The sequence below is a fragment of the Electrophorus electricus genome, chromosome 4, assembly GCF_041902795.1.
Source record: "Electrophorus electricus isolate QZ-2024a chromosome 4, ASM4190279v1, whole genome shotgun sequence".
In the NCBI taxonomy this organism is placed as follows: domain Eukaryota; kingdom Metazoa; phylum Chordata; class Actinopteri; order Gymnotiformes; family Gymnotidae; genus Electrophorus; species Electrophorus electricus.
The window spans coordinates 14,475,429-14,501,314 of record NC_137500.1 but is presented as its reverse complement, the minus strand read 5'-3'; the positions used below and the strand labels follow the sequence as shown (position 1 = coordinate 14,501,314).

Here is a 25,886-nt window from a genome sequence, read left to right as displayed (position 1 = left end):
AGCCACTATTTGTACTGGATAAAACAGAATGCAATGCAAGGCTGTGTGGTGAGAATAATAAATCCTTTGTTAGTCTATTGCATTTTACTTACCCACTCCAAAATGCTGGAAAGCTAATGCAGAACAACGTATCTAAATCTGAAACATTTCCCTGCACTCACTGAACCTTCCACCTGCTGTTAGTAAAAGAAAAGATTAAAAAAAATCACAAGGCTACTTCTATAGGGTACTATCAGAGTAGCAAAGGGTCAACTATTGCTGCCAAAGCACACTTCAGTAATGTTCTGCTATGGATGTCACAGAACAAAACTCAATCACTCTGAGTATACCTCTAACAGTGAACCTAGTAATCCATTCAACTGACAGGATTAACAGTTAGGATAAACACCCCTTTACTGAAAAGGTGTATAGGCTCCTGAGCTGTGGTTCATTGTTGAGGTCGGGGACACATTTACAGCAGGCACTGCACCACAGCGCCCAAAGTGTTTTTGTGTGGGCGCTTGTGTTTGTGTTAATTTGTGCCTTTTACGTGTGTCTAGATGCAGAGTTTCAAGGAGCGCACCAGACTGCCCTGAGGGGGCAGGGATTCTGCATCCTTACTCCATTTAAGGAGTCTCCTCGGCTTGCGGTTCCTAGCCCACCTCATGTAGGGTGGGCACCAGGCAAAGCCGTATTGTCTGTGTGTATACGGTAGCCTGGGGCTCGCAGTCCTGGAGAGGAGCTGCCAGGAGCTGAGCCCCTTGGGAGAGGGTTCTGTCACGGGAGGCTCCCCCCCCCCACCAGTCACATGGTAAGGCCTGCCGCGTGCAGGGGGGTTTACGCTTGTTTGTGGCCACACCCCCGTGAGGTCACGCACCTGTATGGCGTTAATTGTTAGTGTTTGTTAGTCTATTTAAACCCCCGTCAGTTTAAATCCCTATTTAAACCCCTGTCATGCTTGCTTGTTTTACCTCAAGGGTCAAATTGAACTTATTGTTTTCACATGACTTGGACTGAGAGGAATACAGACTGACTGGAGAGACATATCCACCAACATAGAGAATAGTGCACCTTCAGGATAGTCATGAACTAATTTAAACATTGCATGACTACAAGACTTGTTGAAACTGAAATGCTTTGCAAATGCAAAAGTAAGCTTTCCTTACTTAACTTTGTGCAATGTGCAACATGCCCTCTATTCTTGCAGAAGATGTGGGAATTGTGTACAGTTAAAATAGTAGTAATACTCTAATCAAATTATTGTAGTAAATCCCTGATCTTAATGAAGATATATATGATTTGTCACATCTGGACCTTTTTTGAGCATGAGAAATTCATCTGAATAAACTGATTGATCAACGTATTTCAACCTAAAACTCATATAACTAAATACGTGTACGGCGGGCCGAACAGTGGGAAGGGGATCATTCCATGACAGAACTCCCCCACTCTAGTTTTTCGAGAAACTAGAATTAGCTATCTGTTTAACTTTTTTCTTTGGCTGTCAGGAACAGTAAGCCAAGTCTACTTCCCCTGGGCTGCAATGGCCAAGAATTTCATTATTCCCTTGTCCTCCCCTTTCAAATGTTCTGCATATGTGACATATCTGTGGTGAACAACTGGATGGAAGCTAGCAAGCAAGTCTGAGAGAAAGCGCACCAGAGATTGGAAGTTATGCTCCAGCAACAGAAAGCACAGGTGGATCACCAGCATGGCCCTACAATTTACAGCACAGGGAATCATGACTGAATGTTCACCTGGGTGTACATGTCACTCGCAGACTTTGTCTAAGGTCTATCCAGCGCCCTCTTGTTATGTGTCACTTATTAATCCTGTAGGTACCATACAGACCAGCAGGTGGCAGTACTCACAGGAATGCACAACACAAGCTTACGTCAAAGACAGAAAAGGGGGTACATTCAATAGCACATGGCACCTGGTTTTTAAATACTTTTGATCAAACTTTGACGACCTCATTACTACTCTGTGAAGTTGTAATCTGAGCACTGGTGTCAGTTTTGTTCCTAGTTAGATATGCAATTGTACTAAATAGAAATCTATGATTATTTTTGTTATTTTCTGTTAGGGTGGAGAGATGAGCTGTTCAAGCAGTTCTAAGTGCCTTTCTGTACTTGAGAAGGCTCTCCTTCCATGCGAACCGGAAGACTACAAGTTTAGTGTGGCGCCATTTATGTTCTATTTTTTTAATGTTCTGTTTTAAATTGCAAATATGATCATCATACCAAGGTACTTATTTTAATTTTTTATTCTTACATGGAGCAACATCATTCAGTGTGCAGCGAAATACTGATTCTAAGCATTGATTCTTTGATCAAGTTCCATGGGGTTTGATGGTATCCTAGTCACAAATGGTAGATCTGGGAGATTCACAATAAATCTAGATGCAGTGGCTGATGTGATCGTGTGTCTGGTGTGGTAGTGAGGCGAGGTTACTGTATTGTGGCTCATATGTAATTCAAATGAAAGGAGAGAATGGTCCGAGATGGCATCAGACTGGGGTACTATGACTACGTTCTCTATGTCTACACCAAATGTCAGTACTAAATCAAACGTCCTCCAGAGTGTGTGGGTTCTTAAACATTGGGTAAAACCAATTAATTCTAAATATAGAACTAAAGGCCAGTTTGAGAGGGTCTCAGATCTCAGTGGGCACTATCAAAGTGAATATTGAAATCACCAACAATAATGGATCTTTCTACTAGAGTGACTAGATTAGAGAGGAAATCTGCAAACTCATTAATAAATCCTTAATAGGGTGCTGGTGGCCTGTAGATGCCAATTAGTGGAAGAGGCTGGGTGGGCTTCTTATCACTGAGTATATCATTTATCCTAGTAAAAATAATGTCAAAGGACTCAAAATCATAACCAACTTTCTGGTTTATGGCTAACATGTCAGTCTAAATAATTGCAATGCCTCCTCCATGGCCAGTTAGATGAGGGTGGTAAACATAGCTGTAGCCAGAAGGACACACTTCATTTAAAGCTATGTACTCATTTGGCTTGATCCAGGTTTCTGTTAGACAAAGTACATTAATCCATCCATGTGTGAAAAACCTAGGCCTGATCTTTTTCATCTCTCATTTGATGCACATATGTAGAACAGCTTTTTTCTACCTATGTAATATTGCCAGTCTGCAAGAGATATCCCTTAAAGATGCTGAGACACTCGTCCATGCCTTCATAATCTCTAGGTTGGACTACTATAATGCTCTTCTAGCTTCCAGTAAATCCCTAAATAAGATCCAATTGGTCCTGAATGTAGCAGAAAATGTCAAAAGACAAAAAAAGAGAGAATGTATTAAAAGTTAAAATGTATGTAGAAAAGTTTTAAATATGTTGGACATTCAAATCTTCTCTGTTAAAATCAATTTAGTTTCCATTTAATCCACTGTATTTATGAAGATTACATTCTTAGCTACTCATAAAACCTCCTTACGTTTTTACTGTGAGAACATAGCAAAACTGTGCAAATGACTAATCTGTTCACTATAGTATCCATTAAGTTCCACTAATACCAGCTGACCAACCCACCAACCCAAACAGCTCACCACTCCCTACCTCCCTACTACCTCTTCCCCATTGAAGCTTAAAATATCTGACTGTACCTATCGATTATAAACAAGAAAGAGTTATTAACACTAACATTTAGTCCCACCCCCATAAGATTTGTTCATTTAAATGATCAGATAGCAGAGGTACAACAAAATAGCATTTTACATTTCCCAGTTCAGAAGTTGAAATCCATGTCGAGTGAATTATTCCTTTTCGTCAGTGTACTTTTTGAAGTGCACGTCAACATTTTTAATAGCAGGCCTTAATAACATGAAAACTGCTAAACAGAAAACAGTATTGCAACATAGTAGCTAGTGCTACACTCCTGTATAAAGGGAGAGAGGAGAACTATTAGAACCTCCATGCATTTAACACCCTTAGGCAACTGCCTACAACGCTACTGTATAATTGCATCCCATACATGTAGGATTAACTGCCTCTATGTTGACAGCAGCTATTTACCATCTGGACACCCAAATCCCAAGATCACATTTAACAGTCATGAAGGTCCTAAAATTAGCACAGCACCAATATATATATAAAGAAAGTAATTGTGTAAGTTCGCTGTCATAACATAGTAGAATCCATGGGAATTTATGGATTTACATATGGCTTTGTGGCAAGGACGGAATCAAGGTTTCCCAACACCAACACAAGAATGCCTATACGTACGTTCAAATGGACCAATAAGAACACTCCATTCACAAAAAGTACACAGCACAAGCACGCAGTTGCTTATTAACCTCTGGCTTCAGCTGCCTTGATGGAAAGGATACTGGTTTGAACAACTGCAAACCTTACGAAATGGAGTTTACCTCCAATTCCATGCATGCAGGCCAAAAAAAAAAGAATGACATTTTTCCCATGACATAAAAAAAAACCCCTCAAACAAGCCAAAGGTGAGCATAATAAGAAAGCAGCAGAAACAGTGATCTGACATAAGCATTACCAATATCGCTGGATCCTACTGGCACTCTGTTAGCTGCAGTGCTGTCAGGTCCTGGTGACTGATGGTTCACCCACCATCTACAGCCCTTTCATTTCTTCCCATTACGTATATATCACTTTTTGAATCTCTTTAAAATCAGCAAATCAAATTGTTATCAAATCACACCACTATATTCTTGAAAAACACTTTCCTACACAATGTATATCTTTAAGTAATCTTTAAGTCATTACAGAATCTGGAGTAATGCCATCCTGCAGAATGCTCATTTTGTTAGGCTACTGCAATGAACCATCGATAGAAAAGGCTGTGCAACATGGATCTAATGGAATGCTACTACAGCAGCACCCCCAATGAAACAGACTATTTGAAGGGCATAAGGAAATTATTGATGAGGTGAAGACCATCACCTAATATTGAAAATTTGGCCCATGCTCTGGAAACATTCTCCTAGCAAGCTACATCAGCATTTGCTCTTAGGACCACAATACATTTAGTTAGTCAGTTGTCGGGCAAAACCAGACGCTTGTGGATATGAAAAGGGAGGTGATTGGTTAATTGTACAGAGATAGGGGAATAATCCAAGGTACATAAAGGGGCAATCCAAAACATAGAGAAATAACCAGTCCAAGTCCGAAACGAAAAGAGCAATGACAAAAAGTACCAGGCAGAAAATCCGACAGGGGTAGGCAAAAAGACAAAAACCAGAAATACGAGAACAGGGTACGATACACAGAAAGGCTATCCAAAAAGAACGCTTGGTATGCTTTAAGATAAACTATCGGCAATACTTCGCAAAGACTGTGAGTCTGAAACATTCTTATATACATTTATAATCAAGACATAAAGGTGAGTTCAACACTCTGGCGACACAGATCTGATTGGACGCCTCCGATTGTTCACGTTGTTGACTGTGTGACGAATGGACTGCTGGGTACTGGAGTCTACATTGGGATCTGGCGTTATGACAATTAGACATGTAAATTGCTTGCCTGTAGCAACTTTAACTTTCTTGAGGTATGAGCAACACTTAAACACTTAAATTGCATATTTATTGTATGTTTTGTTATTACAGCTGCTTATATCCTTGGTCAGTTCCTGATCTGTATAATCCCAGATGTATGCAAAACTGTGCAGACCATTGAAGAGTGTGGTGGTTATCCAGCAAGGAATTGTAGAATGTTTTGTGCCATATGTCTTCAAGCACTGCCCTTCTTCATTATGGAACCAAGGGACTTGTTTCCTATTGTTTCAATTTTTAATGGTCAGGAGTGTATTTATTTTCTTGTATATCTAACTCTGTATTCTCTTCTTTGTCCATCTTTCTATATGACAATAATAATGACATGACCCAAATTTTGTCCATGCCAAAGTTGCCAGACCTCAAATTAGGCAAACAGGAAAAGGAAATTGCTTTGCTTTCCTTACTTTGAAAAAAGTTAATAGAGAATGAGGCTTTCAATAAGGATGGTGAATGGGAGCAAGGCATGCTTAAAGATCAAAATTCTGCCCGGGTGGTGGACTCTGCCCATACAGTGTTAAGTAGCAAGCTACATTGATTTTCATGACAGACCAGTGCATTTTGACTGTATTTCAACTAAATCAATGGCAACTTGCAATGTGGCTATAGCCACATACTACTTTAGTCTTGGATTTAGGTTACAAACTGGAACTGTTGGGCTACATGCACACATTATTCATTGGCAAAAAAAACCCATTTTCTCCCAGGGTTAATTCTAAGTAGTTGGGATGTTATAATGAAGCAGTTCTAGCATTAGCACACCCCTAGGAAGAGGCAAATGATTATATAAAGAAACAGGCACCCAAACACTCTGAACAGGGTTCTTTTGACAGGATGAGAAGGGTGAGTGGTCATCATTTTATGACCAAGGCATCTCAGTCATTTCATCTCAGATGTTCAACTGACTGAATAAGAGTAAATGAACAAAATGCCAGAGAACCCAGAACAAACTCCAGTTTTAACATAGATAGTCAGATAATAAATATGCCACTAATCTTCAACATGTTCATCATAACAAGCCCATTCTGTATAGTGCAGTGATGTATCTATTCTGAAAGAACTTACTTTAAGATGAATGACACATAGGGAATGTTGTAATAGTTAAGTATAATTACAGCACAGTCTCAGGTTTTCTAGTATTGTCTCAGACTGTACCAGAATATATTCCTAGGGGAAGGATACTTTTTAAATAATGTGGTGTCACAGTCTGATTTGACTGGTCAAATATTTACATGGTCTTATTTTAATAGCTGTGAGGGCATTAAGCCCCCCCCCCCCCCCCTCAATACTAAATAGCAGTGGACCTCCACTTTCATTAGAAAATCTCTGGTACCGTGTGCTATTGAAAATATGTTTTTATTTGATGGAAGCTTGCTGTCACTGCTGGTCTGCACTGTACCTCAACCAAATTCATACCAACTGCCTGATTTTTTTTAACAGGTAATGATGGTCCTTAACAATTGCTTGTCCTTGTTAGTGTAATGACCTGGGCACCATAGGACGAGGAGCAGGACGTACAGACCTCCTCAACGGCGATAGACATTTATTTACACATGTGAAAGACAACGGCACTCACGTGCAACATAAGCAGTGAACGCTAACACAACTACGGCTAACGAACAATGTGAACACAAGCACAAAAAGGTACAAACAAAGGCAACAAGAATGACAAACGGTAACGACAATGACCGACCAAGATGCACACACCAGCCGCGGTTTAAATACACACAAACATTACAACACTAAAGCATGTGCAGGTGTGTGCTGATAACAGTGGTGTGGTTACAAACAAGACAGACAATGAACTCCCACTGCATGCAGCGGGCCAAACCACGTGACCAGTGGGAAGGGAGCAGTCTGTGACAGAACACCCCCCCCCCAAGGAGCACGGATCCCAACACGTCCTTCCCGGGACTGCAAACCCCAGGCCGCCGTGTGTACATATACACAAAAAACATACAACAGAAGGCAATACCTGGTGCTCACCCAACACAAGGTGGGCTAGGAGCCACCAACAAAGGAGGTCTCTCAATACATGAAGGGGACAGGCAGAGTCTCTGCCTCTCCCAGGGTAGTTCGGTATGCTCCGTGGCAGGTCCACCAGCTCCGAAGGTGCGGCTACGACGTTGAGCGTCGGCAACCTCCTCGGAGGGACTCTGCTTGTATGTACAGCACATCGCACCCACATGCACCGTGGGTGCACACAACAAAAAACAGATGTGCTTGTAGACACACACAGAAGGCACTTAGACACAGAACCCGCAGAAAGCACAGGTGCTGGGGCTGTGTCCTTGGCCATACTGGACATGCAGAGGGGTCCTCCTGTCGCTAGCTGGCGAAGGGGAGCCCCAGAGGCAGTCCACCTCCTGGGCTTTGGGCAGACCTGTCCAGTACTCAGAACACAGGCTATATACTCACTAACCAGCTCCACCAAACCGCCTACACTGCAGTCCCTGTGGAACCCCTCAGCTCTCAGAAGTCCTGGCTCAGTAGCCCCAAGAAATTCCAGGGGCCATTCCTCTTGTACTCTGGTGTGGCCGCAAATACCGGTCACTGTCCTCTCCCCAATATCCAGGGATCCAGGAAGCAGCTTGGGATGTCCCTAAGCACATCCCTGTAGGACGTTCGTTTGCCGTTGAGAGAGTAAGTGTCCTGTGGTGGTCAGTCATTCTGTAACAGCCCGAGTGCCACAGGGTGAGGAGTAGGACACACAGGCTCTCTCAACAAAGACAGATGTTTACTAAACACACACAAATAGCTAACACATTGGCACGCACATGAAACAGGTAAGGTGAACACAGGCAACAGCTTACAAACATAATGTGCACCACTACCATGAACATAAACAGGAACAAGGACCAACATTGATGCACACTCCCACAGCAGTTTAAATACATATAGACATCACACGGTAAACCATGTGCAGGTGTGTGCAAACATGGGCGTGGTTACAAATGAAACGAAGAACTCCTACAGCAGGGGAGCAATATATTACCTTAGTCACTGTAATTGTTTCAGATTGCATCTATCTGTCACAGAATGCTCCCCTGCTATGTTATCATGTAATGGGGTTGTTTTCTTTGCTTTAATTGGGTGGTGGATACTTGTTCAAGGTTTCAGGTGTACGCTTGTTTTTGGACTTCTGAAGTAAAGAACTGTGCCCCATTTCTCAAAACATCATAACGTTAACATCATCTTAAATATTAGAGCGAATGTTCACTGTAACACTCAGTTTAACATTTAAAAATGAACTTTGTGTTACTCTTCAGAAACCCAGCCCTTTACAATATCTTATAGAATATAATAACATTCTAAGTTAAAACATTAACTTCTAAAATGTGTTTGTGATCAGGTTTATATTAGATAATCTTCAGAGCAGATAATTAAGGCATAAAAACACTGCACATAAATAAATATACCCATCTATGTAGTTTGCCTTTGGCCTTTTCAAGAGTTCACTGCAACTGGGAATAACATGATAGATATATTAATATGAAATAAAAATTTTAAACAACAAATGTGTTGGCAGTTTGAGACACCACTTCTAAATGAGCACTATGAAATGTAAAATCATATAATTGCATATAATAATAGGAAAATAATCCGTCTCTCTCCGGATATACTCCTGATACTCAAGATGCATTAAGCAACTAAATGTAAACACTGTCTTTTCCCTGGTGCAATTAACTTCATGATACCCTTTAATGCCCAATGGGGACATTTAACCTCCTTACCCTGTCTTATCTGTAATTTCATCCTGTAGTTCCCAACGTAGACAGCAGGTGCTGATATTTACCAATAATACATGCAATTGTGTGCCATTTATATTCAAGCAAAATCTCCAGGCCTCTGTAGGATGAAAGTTATTTTTGTTAAATTCACAGTGTATTTAGTCTGATCGAAACTCCCTTGTTTGTCTAATGTCTAATGCTTTGAAAACATATATACTAGTTAAGTTCTGACTGTCAGACACACAAAGTGTCATTTCAAACATAGTTAATAAATGTAACAATACATTTTAATGTGAAAAATGAATGCACAAAAACAGATTTAAGCTCTTAGTTCTCTCTCAAATATTACACAGCTCCTTTCAATTTATGTCATTTCAATAGGATATACACAATAAAATGTCCAGTTGTGGAGAAAGGCCTAGGTGAAGGTTCCAGTGGAGTTATCCAATATATATGGAGGCTCCGAATGGTATTTATTTATTTGTTTCTTTGTTTGTTTATTTCATAAATTTTCAAACCTTTTTATTGACAAATACATACAGTTTAATCAAAGGCTTAATTTTTACAGTGTTCACCCTTCTTTTTTAAAGACTTCTGCAATTCGCCTTGGCATGCTGGATATCAGCTTCTGGGCAAAATCTTGACTGATTCTTGCCTGATCAGTGCTTGGATTTGATCACAGTTTCTGTGTTTTTGTTTGTTCACCCTCTTTTTGAGGATTGACCACAGGCTCTCAATGAGATTCCTGGCCATGGACCCAAAATTCCAATGTTTTGTTCTTAACTTGGTTATCACTTTTGCCTTGTGACATGGTGCTCTGTCATGCCGGAAAAAATATTGTTCATCACCAAAATGGAGTCAGGCTTACCAGAGTGGGGCTTACCAAGCAAATGCTGGTTTTACACCAAGAAAGCAGGTAGAACAGTGTAAATCCTTTACAGGATTGCTGTGACTCCAAAATCATGTCAAAAGCAGGTGAGAACAAAGTTTGCTGGTGATTACCAATGTGATCATTACTTACTTGCACAAATGTTGATAATGTCTCCCTGTGTTTGCAGGATGCACAGACTGACTCTCTTGACCATGAAATGGAAGAAATGAGAGAGGACATTCTTACTTTGGTTGCAGGAGATACCTCCCTCTCCTCAGTTCTGTGAGCTCATATAGGACAACGTTCACAGAAGTGTCCTTTAGCTCCGCAATACAGGCATATGCCCCTGGAATAATGCCGGGCCCATTCCTGGGAGGTAAGAGGTGCTGTTCTTACAGATGAAGATGATCAGCTGCTCAACAAAGGCTGATGGGTGTTCCTTCGATTGTCCACTGTGCCAGCAATCTGAATAAGTTCTGACAAGGTTGAGGACACACATTGAGGACAAGATGTAGATGATGAGGACGAGATGTAGTTCTGCAGACAGACCCTAGTGTAACACAGTTCTGGGAGGGGGTTAACTGCAACTGCTTCCCACTGTTATGGTGCAAAAATCTTGGGCATAGGTAGGGGCTGTGAGTCTACCCTGGTGGATCTCATAACTGGGAACATGGATCCCTGCCTGCTGCCGGATGGTCAAAAACCTGACTTAAACAGGTTATAAAACTGATTCAGAGCACAGTGCTGGGTCTTGGCTGTCTCATGAGGCAGTCTCCCAGGCACCCGCCTCACAGGTCAGTAAAGCCAACACAAGACAGTGGGAAACAGTAGGTGAAATACAGTACACAGTGCATTAAAACATTCTTGCAAAGATCTGGAGAGCCACAGTAACTACCTTTCAAAAACAGTCAAAAACAGTGAAAGCAGTTGGTACAGAGCGAGAAGACAGAACTGTAGTGAGCCTTTGAATAGTTTCTTGTAGCTCTGTGACAGTTGCTTCTTGTTTGGCGAGACTGTGTTGCACCTCTTCTGGATCCATAGTTAGGCCAAGTATTCTGCAATGATAGCAAGCACTCAAAAGGACAAAAAAGGACCCAATTGTAATAAGTTTTATTTTGAAGACAAGCAGGCTACTAATGCATTGAGCATGATTCAGAGTGTCCAGAGCGTGAGGCTGAGGTTGCTGAAATTGTTCTGATCCAAGATCAAAACAGGAAGGCTGAGTCCAGGATGAGGATTGGAAGGGGAACACAAGTCAGTACAAAGGGCATCAGGCAGAAAAACCTGCTCAGTATACAACATTAGGTGGGAATACTTCAGAAAGAGGAAGGGGAAGAGAGACGTATAAGAAGGGTGGAGACACAATGTTATGGGTGGAGAACTGGGAAGAAACAAGGATTTGCAGAAAATTGCAGAAAATATTTATTTGAATGTTTTAATGTGTTCATGCAGCTGCCAGCTGCTTATAGTGTGATTGTGCCTAGTTGGTCATATACTACAGCTATATAAATGCTCTGAAAATCATTGCAGACCAAAAGAAAAGGAAAACAGATACTTTTTGGTTTTGATTTTATATATATATATATATAATTTCAAATATTCACCAGCTCTTTCTCTACCAATTCTGAAGCACAGTTCTGAATTCTTGAAGGCTGTAGTTGTCTTCTTATTCAAATTTTCTGTTCCACCTTAAATCTCGTTTTTCTTGTTCTTTTGATATACCATTTAAGGTGGTCCGGGAAATATAACTAAAACACGAACTTAAGCTTCATGACCAACACAAACATTTATTTTCAATGGTAAAAACCAAATATAATCTACATTTCACGTGGCAGCCACACACATACATGCAAGCACAGTGAGGCTGTTTATGTACCAGTGAATTAATGTGCGTGTATATGCAAGTGTAAGATATCATACGCAAGTGTAAGTAGTAAGTCATTTATGTGAAAATGTTTCATATGTATGCGCAGTTATTTCATCTGTATGCACAAGTGCTTCATAGTTATGCAGTGCGAGTGTGAGCAAGTGTTACACTGCTTTCGCCCTCAACGGCCCCTCATATTTGCACACTTCAAATTTTCATTTTTACTAACAGCAGTGAATACAGCTGTGAGCTTGGATGGATAGTGTGTTTTGGACACACTATCAATCACGGAATTACTATTTTGGCATACTACTTTAGTAGAAGTATGCGATTTCGTACGTAGCTTGTGAGACTTGGAAGGTATAGATACAACACATGCTGTTTGCCTATGTGGCAAGTTAAGATGAAGACGCTAGGTTTCCATTAGAAGCTAATGCTAGCTTGTCTGTTAGCTTGTCAGTTTTAGGTGCATTAGCTAGCATAGCAGATTCCGACAACTACAGCCATAATCCGTGAAGCCTGTGATAGCTAGCTAGCGTCAACTAGCTAGCTATGTTTTGTCAAGTGGAGCAGATTTTTATGGACGTTGTTTGGATGTGAGGTTATTATTTATTTACTCCCACCCTTATAAATTATTTTTTGTATAATTAGCTATTAATCTTCTCAATATAATCTGCTATCCATTCTGGCAATCAAGGGTGTCCATTCTGGATATGTGTTCAAGTCATTAGCCACCATGCTAGGTAGCATGCCTTGCCTTGAACCAGCAAACAAACTGCTAGCTATATAAAGTGATGCATACTCATGAATTATTGAGGTTGAAATTATGTTACGTTCAAGTTGTTGAAACAGTCTGGAAATGTTGTCAACTTTAACTATGCAACCAAATTGTGTAGAGGGATGTCTTATAGATATCTTTTCATGATCATGATAAAGTCTGGGGTTTTGGTTTTTTCCACTTTACAGTCAGATCTCACTGCTGTTAAGATAGCTGACAAAATTGTCTTTTCACCATCTTTTCAGTGGGGTTTTGCTGGGAGGGATTTTTCACCACTCATACCTTGTTTGTTGTTTGCCCTATGGCTTTGTGCAAGACGCAGGACACAGATCATTGAATACAGTGCTCATTTCTTTCAGCATGCTTCTCCACAGCAGACTTTGACAAACAGCAGGATAGCGCTGCAGCCCTTGTGAAGGATAATTGCACAATATATCAGCATGAGTTGCCTCACCATTCCAGAGCCAGCTATATTTACTTGTGAACCACACAACTTCAATGATCGGAAGGATTGTTTTCAGACTCTAATAGATTATTATTTTTTTAATCACTGAGAAATGTTAGTATCTTCAAAAACATGTAAGTGGGCCAGTAAGGGAAGCCATTTAAATTTACATTACAAACGTTTCCTAGTTTCAGCCCTCGTTAAGTTCCTCACAAGAGATTCCAATGTCATGTGTAATCCAATTACATCCGTTAATGCACTCAAACGTACTCTATACAAGTGAGAGTAAGAAGGCTAAATCAACACAACCATGGGGTCCAGGTGTAAGGACATTAGCTACAGATAAGAAACCTGCAGCTCCATGCTGTGTATTCTGAGAGATGTTAGGTCACAGTCTCAGCAAGTGCTGTCATTTTAAGGTGAAGCTAGTTGCAGAGTGACAAGTTTGACCAACAGAAGAAATTATGTTTTGCCAAATGTCAGGTCGTCATTTCAATAAATGTAATATTATTTCTTCCTTCTCCAAATTTAACTCTGTTGTGATAGTGTAGCCAACTCTAGATGTATTACATGTAAATATATTAACACAGCCATTAAAATAACCAGCCATAAAAGATCAACTGTTAATAACAATTCCTCATATGCATCACTGCATGTGTTAATTTTTGTATTTCTTGCAAAGAGATGTAATCAATTTCACTGGAGAAACCAAAACAACGTTTACTGATCATTTCGTTGAACGTTTTTGGACCTTCAGAATTAAGAATTTGTCATGTCCAGTAGTAAAGCACTTTAGTACTAGTGGACACTGCATTAATGACGTGTGTCTGCGTCCTCTGTTGTTGCTATGCCAATGAAGTGCAGAAACCTTTTTAAAAATAAAACATTTTCAAGTACATTTTTTAACCAATAAAATTTCTAAAACTAATAATGGTCCTCAGAAGTGCTTCAATAGCAAAACGGAGCCCCCAAGTATTCCTTGTAAATGAGCATTCTGGGCCAAAATTGTTTTACCGTGGTTGGATCAGCCACCTCTCGTCAAGTGGCACGTTTAGGGCTGCAGGCCTGAGCTTCACTCTGGCACTTCTCTAGGCACTAGCATTTCTGGAGTGAGGTACTCCAGCAAGGCTTAAGAATTCTTTGGTGTCTTTGTTGTCTAGATTCAGTGCAGGTTTACAGGTGAATTGAAGAGAGCAAGTGTGATGGTGCATACTGCACAGAAAAAAATGATGCTTTAAACTCCACCTTGATTTGCTATAATTAAAAGGCTTGTACGTGTGTTATCCACTCCCCATCTGGGAGGGTAGATTCAGGGTGGTTTTGCAAATCCAAGTATAGTTTAAATGAATGCTCCATTCTAATCATTCACATGTCACTAGAGAGTAGAATACTACTTATCACCTATTCAAAATAAATAATATATAAAAATGGAAATCTATGAACTGTAAAATAAACAAAAAAAATGTGTCAATTAAAAAGGGCTCAATTGTCATAAGAAATAGAGCACTACTGGTAAAACATGAAGAAAACACTAATGTAAAGTACTGGGATCGTGGGAACCATGAAACTGATATGAGTCTATGGTAATCATCATCACGAATATAGACACCCACCTAGCGACCTCAGACCTGAACTGCTCTTCAAATGTTAGTGCTTGAGTTTGAACACGAAACCCCTGTTATAACGTGTGTGTGTGTGTGTGTGTGTGTGTGTGTGTGTGTGTGTATACATACATATGTATTCAATTATCCAATTAAATGCAGATGGCACATTATATATATATATATATATATATATATATATATATATATATATATATAGTATTTTAATTATTTTATTTAGAGTTAATTTGGTAAAGTTTCAGTCAGATTTACTGGGTTTCTTTCATTGTTATTTGAATATGAAATGTTCTCTTATAACAGGATTAGTTGGGTTAATTCAGATTGAGGGTGATGCACCGTTTGTACATGAAAATGTACTGCTTCCGTTTACTATGCATATCATCCGGAAGGGTGGTACCTGTGTAAGTTCTGCAAATAACCTCATAGCTCCTGTTTCGTATGACATTTACGACAGTATCTCTCTTAGCACTGATTACGTTTTTTGAAGTGCTGTGAGTACAAAACTGTCGCAGCTTCATGGATATCCGTTTTCTTTTTTAATTTAAGATATTTAGAGCCGTACACCTGGATCCATGCGTGCAAACAGCTACCATCTGTGTGGTGCGTGTTTGACCGAGCCAGGATTACTTCAAAAGTTAATCTCTGGAGTCTAACGACGGAATATTTGTTGTGCAGGTAATTTGTAATTCACTTACGTAATTATTATTATTTTTTTGGTGATGCTGCACTCACTGTCTTCAAAATGGGCAAATGCGTTTGGGCCAATCGAGTTTAAACGCTACGAAGGCAAGCTGTTTAAAGTTTGTTTTATTTGCCCCACATGCACGTTCTATGACGCGGACGTGTTCGGAACAGTTTTCAGTGCAGTTCTAAATTGACAAATTATGTTCTTGCTTTTCGGAGCTATACGCTTAACTTTGTTGCTATCAGGTTACTTGCACGATAGCTAAAAAAGGGAAGTAGCTGAGATCGCGTAGAATATAGTATATCTCTCATTGTGGCTGCAATTTAGATTTGTACCAGAAATCGGTATTCGGGATCTGCAGTTTTGAAAGATAATTTGGCTATCTGTCATTGAATGGACTTGAATAGATATATAGCCATTTAAAATGTTTGGTGTTTGTTGTTATCGAGTTAATAGGAAACCTTTTCGTGATTAAATATGAACATTAAGACAAATCATGTTATATTTCTGTAGAAGCCCAATAATGTCCGGTAGCCTGTAGAAAGGCAAATCTCTGTATATGAATTGTCAAGATCGGATACTTAGGTTACCGGTTAGCCAACTCGATGTGGATTTGCACCTTGAGATCTTAATGTCAAAATGTTTGTTTGTGTTCGATGAGATCAATTTATTTCCTTAACAACATTCTACTGATACAAGCTGTCAAAGCATAGTCTTGAACTGTGCGCATTTATGGTGCGTTTCCACGGCAGGGTACCGGCTCGGCTAGACTCTACTCCTCTCGCCTTTTTTTGGTTGTCCATTGGGAAAAGCTGTGGATAGTACCTGGTACTTTTTGGAAAGTTTACTAAGTGTCTTGCAGAAGAACTTTATTTTTGATTCAGCTTCAAAACATGTTTCTTAAGGTCACAGGCTTGGTTTTTGCACCATGTTGCTTCTGTGGTGAGTGGATTTCAAACCGTGAATTAATAAAATACTTAATGATTTACTCTTATAAGTGTTTATTTTACAATTCCATTACACAAGCTAATATTATATTAGATTTAAAATAACTTGCCAAAAGGTAAAGGCCTGCATTATATAAACTGCACCTTGTAAGAGCAGAGGAAATGCACTAAAAGTGTTGCAATGTCCAAAGTTGTGCAAATCTCCAATTTTGACACTTACATATTGCACATTAATTATGGGTCATATTGCTTTGTTCCATTTTTATAGCAGACCACTGAAGTGAAAGTTAGTGATTACTAACTTCCTTTCTTTTGCATTCATAGATTTTTTTTTTTAAGAATGTATGCTGCTAAACATAAATTTGTGTAACTGCTAGAAGCTGAGAGTTGTGAAATACCCTTTTCTGTCCAAGCTCAGTTGTTTGAAATTGCATAATATTATATATAAAAACCCTAGTAATGCAATTTCAAACTAAACTTGGACAGAAAAGGGTATTTCACAACTCTCAGTTCCTAGCAGTTACGCAAATTTGTGTGTTTTTAATATGTATGTATGTATGTATGTATGTGTGTATGTGTGTATATATAATATATATAATATGTATATATAATATGTATGTGTATATATTTATTTATATATATATATATATATATATATAATGTGTGTGTGTGTGTGTCTGTAAATGTTATTTTCACATGGATTTCTCTGAAAGCATTTAGGGAAGTATACTAGGAAGAATATGGATGTGTCTGGGTCTTTTGTTGGCCTTGGTGTGCTTGTGGCACGGCATCTCGTGTTTAGAACTTATAAATAGTGTATTTACTTTGGCAGATATGCAAATGGTTACTCTGTTTTCTGTTTGCTGTATTCATCAAGTCTTAGTCAGCGTTCATTGGGGGATTGATTTGTGCCTCTTCAGTAAATAAGCAAGCAAGCATGTAAGTAAATAAATGATTTTAACTTGTGTTCTAATACTTGAAGGAAGCACTATGTTCATGTAATTATCTTGTTTTAGGCAATATTGCCCCACCTGTTGTGCTTATTATTAGGCCCCATCCCAACTTCAAGCCTGTTACTTAGTAATGGATCACATTGATTCCATCTCTGCTTTTTGGCTGTTACACACCTATCTCAGTGACATCTCTTCTTGCCAATTTAACACCATCTTTTTATCATTCTGATAAAGGTGCTACATCTAAACTGTTCAAGTGTTTGTGAATTTAGGTCATGTAGAAGACATCATTGAAAGTCTGAGCAAAATGTGGTATTACAGTAATGGTGAATCCTGCAAATATGCCTTTGCTTAGTTGTAGTTTGTTGCAGTTGGGACTGTAATCTGACCCTTCATTTAGTAAAAGATGGAAATGAGGTGAATGCCTTTTGCAAATGTTTGGATCACACTGCTTTTGTATTTTAACTGTTGCAAAGTTTAATTTGCTGTATCCTATATTGTCACCTGTCAGTTTGTGATTGTAGCATTGTTGCCAAAATCCATATTTTGCCACCTTAGCCTGTTGTTTTGAAGCTGTCTCAGTATATTGTGCTTAGTACATTTCAACTAATTCTGCAGGCACTGTGTTGCCCCCTCCTACAAAGGTATCCATAGGTCAGACCAAGTGGGCAGACTGTTCACACCCTTAAAGGGCAGCTGGCCTCCCCATCTGGCACCATGAGTGTCCAGCCCAGGAGAATTCGTCTTAAGCCGTGGCTGCTGGCTCAGGTGAGTAGTAAACTAGGTACTGTGAGCAGTGTGAGCAGTGAACTCTGTTTTGTTCTGAGTGTGATGTTTCCTCATATAAAAGGGCAAAAAATAGTCTTGACTAGGGATGGCGAGAACAGAGCCTCACACTTTTCATGATGCATATTAATTATTCTGAGGTTTGCTAAAATGTGGTAGTGTCATGTAACAGCACTACAGGTATTTCGCAAATGAATACATTTTAATTATAGTCTAGTGTTTATATTACTACTAAAAACTGTTAGGATGTAGGAACAGGTGAAAAGTCAAACAATTGGTGAAAAATATTGTTTGAAAAATATGGGCTCATATTTGCTGTGCATTAAAAAAAAAAAATCTTTTGTGCTGGATAAACATTGCACTGCAGAGTTTTAGTATTTTCCTGATTGCTTATTAGCTGATTACCAGGCCCCTTTACCAGTTAAACTAGGTGCACCAGACCTCTCTAAATACTCAACTGTGGTCTATCCCTTCAGGACATCACTGTGACATTGTTTCTTTCTAAACCTATATTAATTTTCATTCCCCCAGGTGAACAGTGGGAAATACCCAGGCCTCCACTGGCTCAACAAGGATCGCCGTTTGTTTCAAATCCCCTGGAGACATGCCACACGCCACCTTCCCACACTGGAAGAAGAAAACACTATATTCAAGGTAAGTGCTGCTTGGCTGTGATGCTTGTCTGTTTTGCATACACCTCTGAATTTGTTATATGCATGCTATTGTAGTTAGTATAAGAGATTTATACACAAACTGTATCCACAGTTTCCTTACATACTAAGCATCTTGATGTTAAATGATCAGCTTCATCCATGTGTTTATTTATTTGAACATTTAAAGGCAGATAGAAGGCAGACTCTTATGTTGAAATAATTGATGCAGTGCCTGAATCCTACCTGCCTAATACCAGTGAATCCCCTTGAGATCATGGATGGGTGTGCTAAGAAAATATTCCAGCAATAGCAGTGAGCTATAAGTGGAACACAGCGCAACAGGATCACCCTAGTATTAAATGATGTCATCTATACAATCACTCAGTAATAACTTTTTTATTTTTCAGAATTCCTTTTTTTGTTTTGTTTTTGTTTTGTCTTGCTGTCATGAACATGACTTTTATAGTAAAACAACTTTACTTATTTCAACAAGGGCTTACTAGGATTTTGTCCAAATGAGAGAGTGAGAACTTTAACTTGTCTCCTTTAGTAGATCTTAGTTTATAGTACATCTTAATTTAGAGACATTGTACAGATATAGGGGGTGCACCAAAGGTAGTTTGTATTATGGCTGCTTACTCCAGCCTGCTCTGCGGTCAATCAGTTCAGAAGAAAAAGAAGAAGAAAAAGAGAAAATCAGGTGATTTTTTTTTTTTTTTTGCTTTCTCTTAATATACATCTTTTATTTTTCAATGTATTATCTAATATAGAAGTATTTAGCTTATATATAAGTATGCTTTTTGGTAAAGGGGGGAAAAAGACAAGGCAAAATCGAGCACTTGTAAGCATTTAGCAAGAATACTTTTTATTTAATTGCAGTCCAATATTTTCAGTATTTTTACTAATATGTATTTTTGACAGGTGCTCAACCTCACCCATCACAGAATAAACATTTTTGTAGCAATGTTCATTGACTCCAAAGAACAACCATCAATTACCATTTTTATGATTCACCAAGTTCCTGGTGATCCTCACAAATAGGCATGCAGACATACTCTTTTTTGCTCTAGGTTTAGGTTTTGTAATGGGTAGTGTGGAAACCACCTCAAGTGATTTGCCTTTCACAGCCATATCTTATGCGCTTGCAACTTGCTTTCCTGCTTATTCTATCTGATGGCTGAGTCGCTTTTCAGTCATATTCTCAAAAATAGCTTTGCAGAACTAAAAGTGGTGAGAGTTTCGATTCCCTCCATGCTGTGTACTGCAGCAATTGGTCATAAGAGGAAGTCCTGAGGCCCCAAAATCAAAAGGCCTTTCTAGAACATCTGCTAACCTCAAGCAGTTGGAGAAGCACTGTCCAAGTTGATTCAGATTCCTAACAACCCTACTAGTGCTAATTCTATCCATTCCACACTGTACAGGCTTGGGCCTTGGAGACAGGGAAGTACCAGGAGGGTGTGGATGAACCAGACCCAGCCAAGTGGAAGGCCAATCTGCGCTGTGCCCTGAACAAGAGCCGTGAGTTTACTCTGAAATATGACGGCACCAAGGAGACCCCTGTGCAGCCTTACAAGATCTACGAGGTTTGCGACCAGCCTTTGAACGGAGGTAAACCGTAGTGGCAGGAGGTGCTTGGGGTACAACTGGAAGTGAAGGTGGAGGTGTCATTAATTCCGTGTCTTTCATGCCCTTTTAGATGGAGTCGAGGAGGAGGAGGAGGAGGTGAGCTTTGCAGGTGGAGTGGATGAAAGCATGAGGCCATGTTGCATGCTGCCAAGATGGCATTAGCGCACTCAGAAATAGAGTTGATTTTGCTATGTACTCATTGGTCAAAATAACATGCTTTTGCTTTCACTATGTTCCCCTTTGTCTTTCTTGTAGCTGCCTAACTTTGAGCACCTTTCTATCAGTAAGTTGTTGTTTTGTTTTGTTTTTTTGTTTGTTTGTTTTTTTCTGTAGGTAGTATATATAATTTCGTGCATAAGCTTCATTTGAGCTTTTTGAGGAAATATGATTGTGAAGGTCACACCTTTATTTGTTTTTTGTATTTTGACACATGAAACTTTTATATTTTCTCTGTCAGACTCTCGAATTGCTGAACCTGCAAACTACCAAGCATTTCCCCGCAGTACAGTTGATCCATTCCTGGTGCCTGTCATAGCCCCTGATTTCACTGGCCAAGGCCACATGGTTGCCACTGTGAAGCAGGAGGATTTTATACTCGGTGAAGGCCTTCCGAATGGACTTGGCATAGGTACAGGGGTTATACCACCATCCACTGTCCCACATGCTGTCAGCGGTCCAGGAGCTATTGTGGACAGTCCCATGCAAGAGGTGCAAGCCCAAGCAGAGAGCCATGTGCAGCCCTGCATCTCTGACCTGCTGAGCAGTCCCCACATGCTGCCCTGTAAGCAATGCATCTTTAGATTACTTTACTTTATAATATCATTGGGGTTAATGTCAAATTTTATTAAAGCACTTGTAGAATATGCATGCTGATGCATGCATCTCATGTGCAATGTGAACATCCTTCACAGCAGGCCCTTAGCCTAATACTTTAACCAAGTGCACATGCTAGTGTTTGTTCACAGGTGAAGTGTTTCAGACTTGGAAAACATTACACTAATTAACTTGTTGGACTTCTTATAGGTTAGCTGTTTAGTTTGACTGCATGAAGCATCTCGTGTCTCTTGCTCATACGATTTTGCAGAGCTTTTTGCAGTGGGTCTGTGATTCTGGTAGCAACGATTTGACAGCATATTGGAAAAGCCAAAGCTGTTCTGGAAATAAAACTGTGTTGATATTAACAATTAACAAATAATACTTGCTACACATTAACACTATATGTTGTACACAACAAACAACAGTGTCAAACGGTACCATTTTGCTTTTTCCCTCCATTTCTTCTTTCTGGTCTAGTAACTGACCTTGACATCAAATTCCAGTACAGGGGCCGCCCAGTTGGCTCTCTGACTGTAAGCAACCCCCAGGGCTGTCGGCTCTATTATGGTAACCTTGCCCCAACGCCGGAGCAGGTGGAGCTATTTGGGCCGGTCACACTCCACCAAGTGCTATTCCCTGGCAGTACTGACATCCAGAATGAAAAGCAGAGGTTCTACACAGACCACCTGCTGGATGTGATGGACAGAGGCCTGATCCTGGAGATCCGCGGGCAGGACATCTATGCCATACGCTTGTGCCAGTGCAAGGTGTTCTGGTCTGGGCCAGGTGTGCCTGAGAACGGCCCACCCAACCCCATGGAGAGGGAGCGCAAGATCAATGTGTTCAGCCTCAACAGCTTCCTGCATGGTTAGTGAAGCTCCTTCACTGAGGTTTCAGATTTTATATATTTAGTAGAGTGAGGGGGAAAAAATGGAAGTATATATTTTTGGATCTCCTATGTTTTATTCTTATTCTCATTGTGTGATCAATAGGCCATGTCTGAGGCCCGTTTGGAAAAACCACTGCCCACTTTCAAATTTGTGCACTAGAAATTAAATGACCATAAAGCCAATAGTGAAAAATGATGAAATGAAAATAAAAATAATTTAAGCTTTTAGATACTCGCAAAGTAGATGTAAACAAAGTCCTGAATAAATTAACTCTATATTATAGCAATAACATATTTTTGAAAAATGTTAAATATTAAAACATTACACAGTATGTCTGTGATCAGTGGGTCACAAAAAAAATGGCTTGTGGTTCTGACAGGACTCATCCTGTACCAGAAAGGGGAGGCGCCGACCCCGCCACCTTTTGAAATATACTTCTGCTTCGGGGAGGACTGGCCTGACCATAAGCCCAAAGAGAAGAAGCTCATTATTGTCCAGGTGTGCAAAGCTCAATTCATTCACAAAAACATGTGTCTTAAGCATTCCCACTTCATAAAATCTAAAATATGCTGCAAGTACTCTACATATTGTGCTGATTACCATTTGCAATGATTGTGACAGAACTTTTTGTTGGGGCAATTTAATGGTTGTGAATCATTAGAACACTGATAGAATTTAACAAGAAAAGCAGGCAGAGCTTATGGGAATAGTACGTTTTGTTTGTTTGTTTTTTAATTGCAGCAGACCAGTTACGTATTGGAATGTGGACACTGCATTGTGCAATTTCCATAGTGTAGTTTCTGGGACTGTGCTAATTACAATACATCAGTTTGCTGGGTAATGTTAGTTAGTCATTTGTGATGAATTTCTTTCCACCCTAACCTGTGGAGCTACCATCATCCTAATTTACCACTCTAAAGAGTTTAATTTCACTTCTGATAGAGTGGCTCTAATTTTCAAATGGTTATGAAGGCCTCAGGAAAATGGATCTCTTGCATTGTTGGTGGTTGTAGGCATAAGTTTTGAAATACTGTCCATAATAAATGTATGCCTAGTGTAACATGTGGAATATAGTACTTAAAATTTTCAGTGTCTGTTGTTACTTCAGACCAACTCTTGCCTCCCGGTATGATTTTCACAAGTTGCAATTGGGGGGGGGGGGGTAGCTTGGCTAATGATGAAAAATTCTACCTTGTTATTGATATTTGATTTTTAGGGTATAAACCATTTGCCTATCTAAAAACCCCACAGTGGTGAGGGAACTGATTTGAGAAAGGTAGACTCTGGGTCTGGGAAATATGCCCTCAGATTAAACACAAGCCTAGGCTAAAAATAATTTCTAATAGTGGTTCAGCATTGACACTACAGTGTCATCCATCTCTGACAAACCTGCATTGTGTGTGCTTTTCACAATACTGCACTGGTTGCTGCATTTAGGTGGTGCCTGTGGTGGCGAGGATCCTCACTGAGATGTTTTCTGGTGAGCTCTCGTGGTCGACGGACAGCATCCGCCTGCAAATTTCCAACCCTGATCTGAAAGACCAAACCGTGGAGCAATTTAAGGAGCTCCACCGGCTGCTGCAGAATCAGCATGCTCAGGGCACATGGGCTCAGAGCCTCCAGTAACACTCCTGGGACACTCACTTGGGTCACTGCCATGGCAATTTTCAACCGTCCAGGAACTGGCTGCCCTGCCCTTAGATCAAAGTGCTTAGGGGCTGAGGTGCATTTTGTGCATTACTCTGTACTAGCCTCATTTGTGGACTAAGCTACACACTGGAGATCAACATACACTTTTATTTATGGTTTAGTTTGACTAAAATGGTTCATATTTGGCCAGAAAAATATACTCAGTTCTCCTTAGATACCCAATCATGCTTAAATTATCTTTTGGATTTTTCTAAGTAAAATCCACCAGACCCTGGTTAGGGAGTAAAGTTGAAATGCTTTGATCTCACAGTGGTGTAATGCACTAAATGAAAGGCTTACATAAGCAAAAACCTGTAATTCTTGCAGTGTGAAAGGTAGGTAAACTGACACCTGCGACAGTGTGGTCTGCATATATTACACTGGTTGGGAAAGACGCCCCAAAATGTGTTCCAGCGCTGAATTACTAAAACAAACACATCACTAACATTTCCTTTGGGACTAATCTTAGCCTGAGTCCAGTCTGAGTTGCTTCCCACTCTAAAAATATCTCTAGGTTTAAGCACTAGGTTTATTCTTTATCGGGTAACTTGACCAATATATGACATTATGTATCACTGCTCTCCCACCTGTTGTGCGCACCTGCAAAAAGAAAAAAAACGAATCTTTGATTATCCTGACTTGAAATGTAAATACTTTGCTTTGTGTTCCTTGATTTGTTTCTTTTAACATTGTATTTCAATAAATACCATAGCAGTATTCTTAGTGTGGGCACTTGATGCTCCTTGGTAATTCAGTTGTTCCTTTTGTTTCCAGTGCTTTTCCCCCTCAGTGAATACGTTCCTCTTCAAGGAACGTAGCCTGGACATACACTATTATCACACTTCTGCAGGTCTGAAATAAGCTTAGTCTCATGTAGTATGTGGACTCAAAGCCATATAGAATATAAAATGACAGTAACTGTTTCAATAAACGTATTATATTAACACCTTTTACAGCTGACTGCTGGAGCTGTCGTTGTGAGAGTTGGCTTGTCTTAATACCTCCTCCCCTCAGTTTGGGTAAAGGTGTAACAACTTGATCTTGACACATCAGTCTCAACCCAGTCCTTGGATCCCACTAGATGGTTCACATTTTTGTTACAACACAGCTCCCAAAATGCCTGCTCTGTGATCAGGCAGACATGTGGGCTCTCACTGGTCCTGAGCACTAGGTTGAGAAACATTGCCAGACCACTCTGCATGGGGAATTTTCATTCATCCTTAGCTACAGGAGCAGCAGATGACACAATGCTCCAGTCAGTTTTATACATGTGTTTACTTGATGGATCCATAATGAATATTTCTTTGTAATACTTCCTTGTTATCCCTGGATATTTTAACATTTAGGGGAGGTGCTGTTTCTCACTGAATATAAAAGGTGTAAAGGAATGAGGAAGTTTCTCTCTCATTGTCCCAAGTCTGTCAGTTGCACAGAAGAACCACCACCTAGACGTGTATTTATGGATGAGAGAGACCCCATAATGCACTATGGTTAAAAGTATGTAACAATCAGGTTATTTAAATGACTGGGTCCATGTATTTAAGTATGCTACATACTACAAAAAGGAAAAAAAAACCTTTGATTATGCTGACTTGAAGTGTAAATACTTTGTGTGTCCAAATCTCTTTTACCATTGTTTGTATTTCAATAAATACAACACCAGTGTTTGAGAGCAGGTATCACCTGATGCTCCCTGATGATTCAGTTGTGCCTTTGTGTTCCAGTGCCTGTAATGATCACTTTGGGAAAATGGGGAGTGTTTATGCATAAAAGGATTTTTACCCCAAGACTAAAGAAAACATGCAACAAACATGAAAAAAAGTCCCATTTGACCTTCTGCTTGCAGTTTTTTTTAACCTTACCTGCTACATCAGCATGAAATTGGCAGGCGACAAAGGACCTACAGTGGTGAGGTTCCAGAATCTACATTAACATACATGGCTATGTACGTAACATTCAAAGTAGAGCGGGAGTGAGGTGTGCTAACTAACAATACACTTTGGACAGA

General features: G+C 39.8%; 1 protein-coding gene across 3 annotated transcripts; it reads left to right on the top strand.

The window, feature by feature from the left end:
- Positions 1–15,231: 15,231 nt before the first annotated feature.
- irf5 (interferon regulatory factor 5) lies at positions 15,232–25,578 on the top strand. Of its 3 annotated transcripts, XM_027014272.3 has the most exons (12): positions 15,232–15,508; positions 16,271–16,460; positions 17,343–17,404; positions 18,063–18,186; positions 18,736–18,858; positions 20,279–20,465; positions 20,554–20,579; positions 20,739–20,766; positions 20,941–21,264; positions 21,777–22,166; positions 22,569–22,687; positions 23,627–25,578. In XM_027014272.3, the coding sequence occupies exons 4-12, from the start codon at positions 18,136–18,138 to the stop codon at positions 23,813–23,815; spliced, it is 1,437 nt and encodes a 478-aa protein (XP_026870073.2). In that variant the 5' UTR covers positions 15,232–15,508; positions 16,271–16,460; positions 17,343–17,404; positions 18,063–18,135; the 3' UTR covers positions 23,816–25,578. The 3 variants fall into 3 exon arrangements, with proteins under 3 accessions (XP_026870073.2, XP_026870072.2, XP_026870071.2); XM_027014271.3 differs by lacking the exon at positions 16,271–16,460; XM_027014270.3 differs by lacking the exons at positions 16,271–16,460; positions 17,343–17,404.
- Positions 25,579–25,886: the final 308 nt, after the last annotated feature.

Excerpts from the sequence above, each read along its gene's own strand:
- irf5 (XM_027014270.3), top strand. The coding sequence starts at position 18,136 with ATGAGTGTCCAGCCCAGGAGAATTCGTCTTAAGCCGTGGCTGCTGGCT. Across the intron at positions 18,859-20,278 it reads AAGAAAACACTATATTCAAG|GCTTGGGCCTTGGAGACAGG; the intron begins GTAAGTGCTGCT and ends CACACTGTACAG. Across the intron at positions 20,580-20,738 it reads TCGAGGAGGAGGAGGAGGAG|CTGCCTAACTTTGAGCACCT; the intron begins GTGAGCTTTGCA and ends TCTTTCTTGTAG.